The sequence below is a fragment of the Euphorbia lathyris genome, chromosome 3 (assembly GCF_963576675.1).
Source record: "Euphorbia lathyris chromosome 3, ddEupLath1.1, whole genome shotgun sequence".
NCBI classification, from domain to species: Eukaryota; Viridiplantae; Streptophyta; class Magnoliopsida; order Malpighiales; family Euphorbiaceae; genus Euphorbia; species Euphorbia lathyris.
Window position 1 is genome coordinate 87123652 of NC_088912.1, and position 13158 is coordinate 87136809.

The 13158-nt window shown below is 35.8% G+C and overlaps 1 protein-coding gene across 3 annotated transcripts; it reads left to right on the forward strand.

Moving 5' to 3' along the window:
* Positions 1-3721: 3721 nt before the first annotated feature.
* LOC136223072 (aldehyde dehydrogenase family 7 member B4) lies at positions 3722-9684 on the forward strand. Of its 3 annotated transcripts, none has more exons than XM_066010864.1 (15): positions 3722-3877; positions 4184-4324; positions 5027-5113; positions 5189-5320; positions 5519-5591; positions 5772-5794; positions 5871-5934; positions 6717-6762; positions 7733-7913; positions 8029-8205; positions 8295-8459; positions 8753-8893; positions 8982-9079; positions 9175-9324; positions 9430-9684. In XM_066010864.1, the coding sequence occupies exons 2-15, from the start codon at positions 4190-4192 to the stop codon at positions 9482-9484; spliced, it is 1527 nt and encodes a 508-aa protein (XP_065866936.1). In that variant the 5' UTR covers positions 3722-3877; positions 4184-4189; the 3' UTR covers positions 9485-9684. The 3 variants fall into 3 exon arrangements, with proteins under 3 accessions (XP_065866936.1, XP_065866937.1, XP_065866938.1); XM_066010865.1 differs by lacking the exon at positions 3722-3877 and adding an exon at positions 3994-4059; XM_066010866.1 differs by lacking the exon at positions 3722-3877 and adding an exon at positions 3994-4002.
* The last annotated feature ends 3474 nt before the right edge of the window (positions 9685-13158 follow it).

A 13158-nucleotide genomic window follows, 5' to 3' on the forward strand; every position in this document is an offset into this window, starting at 1 on the left:
AACATGTCAATAAGTCAGTTTGGTGTTCATATAAGCCCATTGATGCTCACAATTTTGAAATTGGCGATCGAGGTAAGGGTGGAATAGTGAATCTGCGCGCGGGAACATGCACGTGTAGGAAATGGCAATTGTCACAATTTCCATGCAGACATGTATGTAAGATTGCATCAATGCATCGATTAGAGAATGCATATGCGTGGGTGCATCGCTACTACAAAAATGAGACTGTACGATTGTCGTACCATGAACCCATACATCCACTAGGCCACCAGTCTGAATGGAAAGTTTGTGAGACTCCTAAGCGGGTGCTTCCTCCTAAAAAAGCTGCGCCTAGAGTGGGACGTCCGAGAAATCAAAGCCGAATACCGTCAAGGGGTGAGGAGGTAACTCCAACAAGATGCACCAGATGCGAGCATACTGGTCATAATCGAGCGAATTGTACTAGTATGTTACGAGTTCCATCTCAGCTTCCACCAACAATATCGAGTGAAGCAAGCTGCTCTAAAAACTCAGCTGGCAAATAATGTACTCTATCTTCTGTATTGATAATTTCTGTATTGATAATTTGTGTATTTTTTCCATGATAATTAAACGAGTGAGAGTTTGTGTCTTTTGAATCAGGAGTTTACGCAACAATATGTCATATATAGACGCCGATATGTTCCCATATGTCCTACATTAACGCCGATATGATCCCATATCAACTATATAGACGCCGATATGGTCCCATATGTCTTACGTTAACGCCGATATGATCCCATATCGACTATATAGACGCCGATATGGTCCCATATGTCTTACGTTAACGCCGATATGATCCCATATCGACTATATAGACGCCGATATGGTCCCATATCGACTATATACACGCCTTCCATGATCCCATTTGTCCTACGTACACGCCAATATGATCCCATCTGTCCTACGTAGACGCCGATATGTTCCCATCTGTCCTACGTTAACGCCGATATGCTCCCATCTGTCCTACGTTAACGCCGATATGGTCCCATATCGGCTATATAGACGCCGATATGTTCCCATCTGTCCTATTACGAACAAGCGTCTATCACCAATAATTTACATTAATCAGTTACCAACAATTTACATTAATAAGTTACCAACAATTTACATTCATAAGTTACCAACAATTTACATTAATAAGTTACCAACAAACGTTTACATTTTACAAAAGATTACAATCCAAGCAAATTAGGCCTTGTAATTAGATCATTCTGGTTGAACAATCGTTGGTTGAAGAGTTCCAAGCACACCCGCAGCCTATAGAAACGTCCATCAAACCTGGAGAATCCATAATCCGTGCATAATGGCCCTTTTTCAACATAATGCTGAGCAAACAAGCATAGGAAGACACCACAATCATTGGATTTGCGCAGCTGTTGTGGGTACCCGCGAGCCCTCTCCCACTTTATCAATCGATTACCGTTATCAGGCCTCCCACTTTTATTCCAATAATCGGCCTCTTCCATTGCTCTTGTCATAATATGAAACCGGGGTTCTAGCCATTTGTCTATTGATTCGTTGGATGCATTTGACTCCAGACTATCATAGAACTCCATCCTCATTTCTTCCACGTAGAACACACCGAGTAACCAGTGTTCTCCTTTATAGTTGATGGGTATTAGCACATGTTTAACCTCATACCAAGGCCGAGTGTGAAACTCTTTCATCCCATTGATTCGTTGCACAAACAACTTGGATTGTCCCCATTCTCCGGGTTTGTCATAATTCTTGGTCATATTTGCAAACTCCATAAATCCAAAGAAATTTGAGTCGATGGCAGTCCAATCCTGACTCTGATGGACGTATTTTCCGTTCAATAACCACAAAAATGCATTTACAAGCTGCAACACATGCAAAAATAAGTACAAACACAACACATACAAAGTGAACAATATAAACCAAAACATGGAAAGTGAGCAATATCTTACTTGGCTGTCTATGTACTTTCCAGTTATCTCTGCCTCTTCAAACCACGATACAGTCTGTCCCCAATCGGTTCCACCTAACTTCCTCAGCTGATCATGGGGGGTACTCTTCTTCCAGTCGTCATATGCCTGTAGAAGGTGTCCTTTTATACGATCGCGACCATCGTGTTGTTCCACGGGGTACTGGGCATCATCATCATCAAAATGATATTCCATCCGAGGATCAGTGAATGGTGACTTAACGTCTTTCCCACGTTTCTTTTCTCGCTGGGGTCTCCCTTTCACTTCTTCCTCCTTGATGTTTCCATCCCTTCCTCTCCCTCTTCTTCCTCCTCTTGTCCCTCTTCCTCCCCTTCCATCCCTTCCTCCTGCATCCCTTACCCCCCCTCCTCTCCCTCTTCCTCCTCCTTTTCCACCTCCTCTACCTCCTCTTTTACCCTGCCCTTCCTCCTCATGTTTAACCTCCATAGTCAAATCTTCTATTTCTCCTTTGTCTTCACGTCTAGGTAAAGATGATTGGACAACTTGGTTAACCAGAAGAGTAAGCTGTCCATGATCGATCTCAGCATCATGGCCGCCATGGCTCTCATCCTGTTAAAACACCAATTAGAAACACAGATTATATCATTAGTCTATGTTAAAAGCACCATATTAAACGTTAAAAACAAACTTACATCAATCATTATAACAATTTCCCTCTCCTGCTCTTTCTTCTCCATCTCCTCCTGCTGTTTCTTCTCCCTTTCCTCATGTTCTCTCTTCTCCCTCTCCTCCTGCTCTTTCTTCTCCCTCGCCTCCTGCTCTTTCTTCTTGGCTTTCTTCTTCGAAGGAGATCCATGCTCATCTCTCTTCCTCTTGTCTACACGATCATGCTGAAAAATGTTGTAGACATATCATCAGGGAACATACAATTAAGCTAATTATAACGTTGAGCTAGAATGAGCTAGTGTATGCTAAAATAAGAGAGTTATCAGTAATAGTTCGTCGATATGAATGTTCTATCGGCAATATAACGTCGATATGAATGTTCTATCGGTAATTAGATCGACGATATGAATGTTATATCGGCAATATATCGTCGATAAGGATGTTCTATCGGCCATTAGGCTGTCTATGACTATGTATTATCTACAATTAGGTTGCCAATGAACATACACATCGACGAATTTCAACCAAACCGAATGACTTCCTAACACCAGACGAACCCAGAAAAAACCCTAACACCAGAAGCAGTAAACGAAACGAAACGAAATATTCCTTCTCAAACACAACAAATGTACATGCAATACAAGAGAGAAACGCAAATGTAAAGTCAAGTTATTTACCCTCTTTTTCGTTCTTCCTTCTGAATTCGATTCGTTGTCTGAGCTTGGTGTTCTCGCCATGCCCACTCGAAGTAACAGAGATTCGCCGGATGAAATGTACAGAATCGACCAATGAATCGCCGGAAAGTTAGAGAGAGGAATAGAGGGGTGTTAGGTTAGAGTGATGGAAGTTCGAATGTTGAAGAGCGGGAGCGGAGTGTTAGAGATGAGGGTAAGGTTGGAATTTCGTTAATGAAATGTGTTAGTTTTGGTGAGTTTCTCAAAAGGAGTTAGAAAAAAAAACTAACCCTTCAAAAGGTGCTAGTTTTGTAATTGTCCCCCCCTTTTTTTTTTATGGAGAATTAAACTTATTTTAGGATAATGATTAAGTGGAGTGATGACAGTGACAACCAAATAAACAATTAAACTAAAATTGCTGACATTACGAAATTGTCATCAGTTGCTATCCTAAATCTAATCCATTGCAATCAAACATACAAACACTTGGCTCGTTACTCCACGTCTCTCTGTCTGTGATCTCTTCCCTCTCCCTTTTTATAAAACCTTTATCTTCCCATTCCCCATTATTTCGATCTTCTTCTGCTCAAAAACCAATTCCAGATCACGGTATTCTCATCTTCTCCCCATCAATGATCTGCTTTTGATTTTCTTGTCTTACAAATTTTGATTCTTTAGTTCACTCCGTTTAAGGGTTTTCATAATTTTGCTTTTTTGGGGAATAGGGGAAGAAGGTATCTTCTTTCGATCCTGAAATTTCTCGTCTTTGGAACTGAATTTTCTACTTTGATGTATGGTTTATGGAACTTCTAAAGTTGTTTTTCTGTGACAATTAAATCTCGGATTTGATCTTTCATGGATTGAATGTTATATTTTTGCTTTTGTTGATGTATTAAAGTATTCTTCATATTGTAGGTACAGATGGGTTTTGCAAGGAAAGAGTACGAATTTTTGAGCGAAATTGGGTTGAGCGAACGCAATTTGGGTTGTTATGTGAATGGCACCTGGAAAGCAAATGGTCCTGTGATCACCACTTCCAATCCTGCAAACAACCAAGTAATATATATGTTTTTTATCTTAATTATGTGAATGGACTTCTGCTTTGTATTACTGCTTGATTTAGTGTATGAATTTGATGTTAATGTCACTCTTCTTTGCAAATTGTATGATGAGAAGAGCATTTATTAGGAGGGTTTTTATGGCTAATGTTGCTGTTTTCTTAGAATTCTTAGATCAACTCTCTGATGTTGTTAAATATGTTTCAGATGAGTTTTGGTAACGGTGTTCGGTATTTGATGATCTATTCAGGTGTACTTGTAGGGGAAAAGTATGTTATGGAATCATTGTTCGCATAATCGGATGTTTATTCTTAAACAAAGGCATTTTTCATCAATGTTCAGTCATTTATTTGAACTGAGGGATCATGTCATGACTTGAATTTGAACATTTGTGTTCCTATTCCATCTTTATTCCCTTTTCCTTTTCAAACCTTTCTCGGATTCTTTTGTTTATCCCTTATCAGAATTACATTAGTTTTCAGGCATTCGTCTGCGCTTTAGAAATTTTCTTGTGAAATACAACTTTGGTTTATTTCGTTTCGGATAGTGTGCTGAATGCTATTTATATGTTACAGTGCAAAGTCACTTAAAAACCGTGGTGAGGCCAATTTTTGGACCGATAGTTGTTGATATCATTGTGTATCGAGTTATCAACTTTATAGTTGTTAATAGATGTTGATGTCATTGTGTTTTTGCTCAGCCAATAGCTGAAGTTGTGGAGGGTTCGATTGAAGATTATGAGGAAGGCATGAAAGCATGCAGTGAAGCAGCAAAGATATGGATGCAGGTGAGAATATGCTTGTTTCGCTTTATTTGCTTTTCCATTACGGACTACTTAAATTTCCCTATTCTAAATTTGCAGGTTCCTGCACCAAAGAGAGGTGATATTGTTAGACAGATTGGTGATGCATTAAGGGGAAAGCTTGAGCACCTTGGTCGCCTCGTCTCACTTGAGATGGGGAAAATAGTTCCTGAAGGCATTGGTGAAGTTCAAGTATGCTGTATTACTTCACTTTTCGATGCTTTTGTTACTGCATATTGGATATTCATATCACTATGAAACAAACCTTAATTTTATTTGTGATATTTATTGTCGTATGGTGGTTTGCTATGCTACTGTTATTGTTTATTGCAAATTTTAGATTATAATCTGTTGTTACGTGCTTATATAGTTGTACAATTGCAATTGCAGGAAATCATTGACATGTGTGATTTTTCTGTTGGATTAAGCCGGCAGCTAAACGGGTCTGTAATACCATCAGAACGTGAGTTTACATTGGTTTTGGTTTTTTGTTTCGTTATTTCTTTAAACTTCTTGAATTTAGCTGAACGGATACTTTTTTCTTCCGTATCTATTGTTAGATTTTTAAGACTGGTATTTCTCTCATTTACTCCATTATTATAAAACTTTTCCAGTAATATTAATAATTACTTTTTATTAACAGGTCCAAATCATGCAATGTTGGAGGTATTCTATCTTGACTGTGCTCTTCAATTGGGATTCTTTTTATTATTTATTTTAAAATTCTCACACATGGTTGCAGATGTGGAATCCTCTAGGGATTGTTGGTGTTATAACAGCTTTCAACTTCCCATGTGCTGTTCTTGGTGAGTGTTTACCGTTTCAAAATTAGCTGTCTTCTTGGTTGTGATTTTCTTTTCTAAATGACAAATGCTTTAGGACATAATAGCCCACCATTCGCTATCTCTCTCACCCCATTAAATTAGATGTAATTTCTTGCATAGTATTCAGATGAATGTTCATATTGGGCGTCATGGTTCAAAACATTTCTTATCTTCATACTGTAAGGTGTCAGTCAGGCAGGCAAGTCAAGTAAATATTTAAATCAACAATTTTGCGTTATACCTAATCCTGATTCTAGTCCGGAGAATACCTTGTCCTGAAATTGAAGAAAAGGGTTTTTATTTATACTAATTTCCATGATTATATTAAGTGACTTTACTTAAAATCTATTGATCTAGATAAGGATGCAGACTAGATTTTTCTTTGGTACGTTCTCTTTTTGAGCTATTGATATTTTCTAATGTATCAACTTGGCTGCATTTGAACAAATTTGTCTTTCACTTTCGAGGAAACCTTTGTTGTTTCCCAATTTCATGACTGCAGAATTGCATACTTGTATAACATTTTTGCAATAAAGATTGATTTGTACATGAATGGATGTGCATATGCGTGATTTCTTCTACCCGTATTAATCTTGATTATGCATTTAAAATTTTCATGAGTTACAATGTAACTTGAATCATATTCAGAGGTGGAATAGTACATTATCTTCCTTGGGAACTTCTTCACCAAGTGTTTCGTGCCGACCTTATAGATATATCTCATCCATATTTGCCGTAAATTCATGTGAAATCTTGTTTTGCAGGATGGAATGCATGCATAGCATTAGTCTGCGGCAATTGTGTTGTTTGGTGAGTTATAAATTTATAATTAATCGGATTAGTGCACTAAAGTTTCTGTTTATTCTAGGATGATGCAACTTTGCCTTTTAATATAAGAATCTTCACTGCATTTAGGCTTTAACCCGAACCATCTATCCACCCTCTGTATCACTTTTGCCTCTTAATAACATACATATGGAGTTTTAAAATGTGAAATCTCCATCTTTTCTCTTGATTGGAGTTTCGGATTTATCCTTTGAAGCTTTTGAAGATTTAATTTATCACGTGCTAGCAAATTCTCTAGGATGAAAAAGTAGTTTACATCGTTGAGAAAGAACAAAGGGCTTCCTAGATATATGTAAATATCACAAAGCGTCACATTAAACATGTAATGTCAAAATAGTAGTACTAGATTTCATATTTAAGCGCCAATGCTACGGGTTTCCTTTGTGACCCCGGCATGCCTAATAGATTGAAGGGAAAATTCTACCGGACGGCAATTAGACCAGCATTGTTATATGATACGGAGTGTTGGGCAGTGAAACACTGCCACATCCATAAGATGTTGGTGGCGGAGATGCGTATGTTGAGATGGATGTGTGGTCATACGAGAAAGGATCGGGTGAGTAATGAAATAATTAGGACAAAAGTAGGGGTCACATCTATTGAGAATAAAATGAGAGAAAACCGACTAAGGTGGTTTGGCCATGTGAAACGTAGAGCGCTTGATGCGCCGGTTAGGAGAACCGAAGAGTGGCAAAGGGATATAGTGGTGAGGGGTAGGGGAAGACCTAAGTAAACTTGGAGGAGGGTGATCGAGAGTGATATGAGTTTACTGGGAATTGAGGAAAATATGGTAGTGGATAGGACGGAGTGGAGGGAGCGAATTTGTGTCGCTGACACGACTTGATTTCACGGTTTCATATGATGGTTCATGTTAGCCGACCCCGAATCATTTCGAGACTAAAGCTTTGTTGTTGTTGTTTGTTGTTTGTTACAGGAAAGGTGCACCAACAACACCTTTAATCACCATAGCAACGACAAAGCTGGTAGCTGAGGTGTTAGAGAGAAACAACTTACCACCGGCAATTTTTACATCCTTTTGCGGGGGTGCCGATATTGGCCAAGCAATAGCGAAGGACACACGCATTCCTTTGGTTTCATTTACTGGGAGTTCAAAGGTGCTTCAATCTTTTCCCAAAATAGGAAAATTTATGTTTTCATTCCTTCTGCAAGTTTTTTCTTTTCTTGAGTCATTTGATAAAAAAATTCTCAGACAAAATTTATGTTTTGCAGGTAGGCCTTATGGTTCAACAAACAGTGAGTCAAAGATTTGGTAAATGCTTGCTAGAATTAAGCGGAAACAATGCAATAATAGTGATGGACGATGCTGACATCCCACTAGCTGCTCGTTCAATTCTGTTTGCTGCCGTTGGGACAGCTGGACAACGGTGCACAACATGCCGTAGGCTGGTATATTGGACATTTGTGATTTGGTTTTATAAATCATATGGTGATCGGAGATAAAACGTTCTAAAAAAATTGTTTGTTTGTGTTATCAGATCCTTCATGAGAATATATACGACACACTACTTGAACAACTACTTAAAGTATACAAACAAGTTAAGGTTGGAGATCCATTAGAAAAGGGTACTTTGCTTGGTCCAGTGCATACTGCTGAATCAAGGAAGAACTTTGAGAAGGGAATAGAGCTAATCAAGTCCCAGGTATGTTCTGCTAGTCTCTCTTTTTTCTGTGCCAAGTCAAATCGAGATTTCCCGAGCCAGTTCAAAAATCTAACCACTTGAAACTAATATATGTGGAGTCCTAGTGATATTAAGTCGGACATTTTCACTTTGCACCGAGTGAATTTCATTTTATATTGTCATAATTTAAATAAGGTTGTGTGGTAGAAGTTTTATCTGTATCTAGATATGGGTAGCTCCTTTAAGTGGAGATCATGTCACGTTGTACGGGAATCCTGTCCTTTTTCTAAAATCATCTTATATATTATTTGCAGGGAGGGAAAATTCTAACAGGCGGTTCAGTTATAGAGTCTGAAGGGAATTACGTACAGCCGACAATAGTTGAGATATCTTCAAAAGCCGAAGTTGTTAAGGAAGAGTTATTTGCTCCTGTTCTTTATGTTATGAAATTTCAGGTAACTTATGCAGGAAATAAGTTCCCTTTTGTTGAAGTATTATCCTTCACTTCGAAGACTTGTTCTGAAGACTCGGTTGTTTGTACAGACTTTAGAAGAAGCAATTGAGATAAATAATTCAGTACCTCAAGGATTAAGTAGTTCGATCTTCACCCGCAGACCTGAAGCTATCTTCAAGTGGCTTGGGTGAGTTGTATGATGTTTTTATGCCTCTTTTTAGAAGCTTTGGAAATGGAGTAAATTAGGATATATTTTTTTTGACCAAGTTAACCGTATTGCAGGCCACTTGGAAGTGACTGTGGCATTGTGAATGTAAATATACCGACAAATGGTGCTGAAATAGGTGGTGCTTTTGGTGGTGAGAAAGGTACTGGTGGAGGCCGTGAAGCAGGAAGCGATTCATGGAAGCAGTACATGCGACGCTCCACATGGTAATCGATTCAAAGACCCGTAATTTACTTTCATTGAACACGAATGTTGTTGTTCGACATGTGGAATTCTTGCAGTAATAAAAATTGTTGGTTCTTGTTTGACAGCACAATCAACTACGGGAGTGAATTACCACTAGCACAAGGCATTAACTTCGGCTAAAAGTATCTTAACTTCCATATTCACAGTGGAGTTTTGGATGGAGATCTTTAAGGTACTAATAATGATAATAAACAAAGATCAAATGAGATATAAAAAAACAATCTTTTTATAGTAATTCTCTCTATTGTAAATGGAACTCGAAATATAATTCAGCTATGAGAATGAAATTGTCCTTGTTGGCAGTTTATTATTCTATAAAACTCTCTTTTGCCTAAATATTTGAATCATTCAGGACGGATCCAGGGGGTTTAGGGGGACTTCTGCATCCACTGGTCGTCGAAAAGCGAACGGGGCTTTAATTGTTTTTTATATATAGAAACACTGAAAAAAATATCAATTTAGCACATATAAATCACAATAAGCGCCCTCTCAGTGAATCCTAGATCTGGTCAAGTTTTGAGTTCGATTTTTAGTATACAGAGTGTTAATTATCGGAAAGGCCCCTTGAGTTATGGTGAAATTAGATTCACTGACATGCTTTTATAATATGGTAGATTTTGTGGTTAGATTTGTTGATTGATTTGAGAAGACCATATTATTAGTATTTTGAAATTTATTTATGAGACTTTTAATAAATAGAATGGGGTTTTAAATGAAAATTGATAGTGAAATTGAAACTGGTATTTATGCAAATCATATTTAATAATTGATAATAACGTTTAATTAGACCTGATTTGTTGATGAAATTGATGGTTACAGTGGGCTATGGTTGGAGTTTTGATATGGAAAGAGAATTTAATAGGTTAAAAATATAATATTGAATGACAATTGTAAAATAGATTAAAAATTATGTAAATTGGTTTTAGGATCCGTTGGAGTTTTACATGCTTTTTGCTGTTAGAAAAAAATTGCTTTTGTAAAAAGTTGATTTTCATGCATACAAAACAAACATGGTAATAGAGAGAGTGAATATCACTCTCCGGTAGAGTATGTGCAACTAAATTTATTTTCTTAGATAAAGATGAGTAGGATTACTCTAAGGTGTCGTTTGGTTCGCGGAATAGAATGGAATGGAATAGAATGATTATTCCAAAGGAATAGAATAGCAAAGAATGGAATAGAAATTCTTAGGAATTACTATTCCTATGTTTGGTTGGTGGAATAAGGTAGAATGGAATAGATAATTTTTTTTATTAAAAAGACAATATTATCCTCAAATGTAATTTCTTATTTCTTTTAAAATTTTAATTTTTTACTATAAATTGTTCAAATATTTAATATATATTATTTTAAAAAATATATAAAAAATAGAAAAATGGAAAACACGAAAGACGAAAAAAACACGAAAAATACATTAAAAACGAAAAAACAATAAGAACATGAAAACGGAAAAATTGTAAAAACACGAAAAAAGAGAGGTAAAAAAACAAAATGTAAAAGCGCAAAAAAAAAACATTAAAAACACAAAAACAAAAGAAAAAAATGAGATAAAAGTGGAAAAGGGTGAAAACGCGAAAACATATAAACGTGTTAACACAAAAAAAAACACACGCAAAATATGAAAAAACACAAAAAATGTGCAAACCGTAAAAAACACAAAAACATGAAAAAAGTGGAAAACACGAAAATGTGAAAAAAAAATGAAAAACGTGAAAAAATCGAAAAACACGAAAACATGAAAAAGTGTTAAAAACACGAAAAATATGAAAAATGCGTTTATAACGTTTGTTTATGTTTTTTCGTGTTTCCCAAGTTTTCTTGTTTTTTTCCGATTGTTCATGTTTTCGTATTTTTCACGTTTTGTCATGTTATTGTGTTTTATTTTGCATTTTTTCGATTTTTCACGTTTTAGTTTTTCGGTTTTTTCCCTTTTTGTTTTTTTTCGCGTTTTTGTATTTTTCGTATTTTGTTACTTTTTCGTGTTATTTACGTTTTTCGTATTTTTTCATATTTTTGTGTTTTTAACGTTTTCGTGTTTTGTTTGCGTTTTTCGTATTTTCATGTTTTTCACATATTGTCACGTTTTTGTGTTTTAGCAATTTTTGTATTTTTTCGCATTTTCGTGTTTTTATTTTTCACGTTTTTTAATATTTCGTGTTTTGTCACTTTTTCGCGCTATTCCTATTTTATGTTTTTCGTGTGTTTGCTTTTTTTTTGCGTCTTCGTGTTTTTCGCATTTGTTCACGTTTTCATGTTTTTCGCGTTTTTTATTTTTTTGCATATTCTCGTGTTTGTAACATTTTCACATTTTTGTGTTTCATATTTTTCGTATTTTTACATTTTTTAATGTTTTCGTCATTTTTCCATTTTTCACGTTTTATATGATATAAATTATGGATTGACCAAAATTTATAAGATTTGGGAAAGTGATTAGAGAGAAGATTGAGGATTTAATGGAGGATAATTTTGTAAATTACAAAAATATAATATTAGGAATAGACTATTCCTAACTTAAATTGAAGAATAGCTATTCCATGAAATCAAGGAATAGGGGTTCCATGGAATAGCTATTCCATAAAAAAAATTCAACCAAAGGTGGGAATAGCTATTCTTTAGAAATAGGCTATTCTATTCCCCCTCTATTCCGCGAACCAAACGAGCCCTAAAATTCCATTCTCACTTAAGAACAAGTTTCTCTACATTCACATTCTGGGTTAGAAAAACTTTCTACCACATTCAGAGTTAGAGAAATGGTGAATTAAAAAATCTAAATGGTAAAATAATGTTATGAAATTAGGACCATGAAATATCTGTCATTCAGTTTTCATGACAGATATTTATACCTATGAATTTTGAAAGAATTGAATTATATTTTCTATGAACTTTAAAAATGATAAAATCGGAAAGAAAAATTGATAAGCTTTTAACTTACCCTTTTGTTTAGAAGTATTTATATCTATGAATTTTGAAAGAATTCAATTATATTTTCTATGACAATATATTATTTGTAAATCAAACAAAAGAATTTTCTAAATAAAAAATGATAAAAAAATTGTAGTTTTGGAAGACTTTTAATTCTCCTATCTATTCCTTTTCAAGTTTGGCGGGAGATTTGTTTTTAGAGAGGTGAAGGGGTTTATTGTTGATTTGTATAGAATGAGGTGCTAATTGATTTTGAGGCTATAGTTTAGAGGACTAAATGAGGTTTATGCTAATTTTAAATTATACTAAATAATGCTATTTGGAAATTGAATAATGAAAAATTAGGGATGCAAGTGGGACAGGGATTTTCCGTCCCGACGGGGACGGAACATCACCGATAAGAATCCCCATGGGACAGGGATGGGGAATGGTATCCCCGCCCCGTGGGAATCCCCATCCCCATCCCGTTAATCCCTGATTGGGAATCTTCAACGGATCTCCAATTATTTTCTATTATAATTAAAATTATACTTTAAATATTATAATTTATAACATTTAATTTAGATTAAATAGACTTATTTTCAAATAAAAAATTAAATGAGATAAATAAAATATTAGTCAATGATTAAATAGATTGGACATGTATGAGGGAGCATGCACGAGTGTACGTACTAGTGTTGGGAAGACTGAAGAGTTTCCTATTACGATTGGAGTGCATCAAGGTTCCGCACTAAGCCCATTTCTTTTTTCCATCGTTATGGATGGACTAACAAGTTCACTTCAAGATGGTATACCATGGTGCATGCTGTTTGCATATGATATTGTATTGGTTGATGAGACGAAAGAAGGAGTGGAGAGGAAGTTGGAACTAT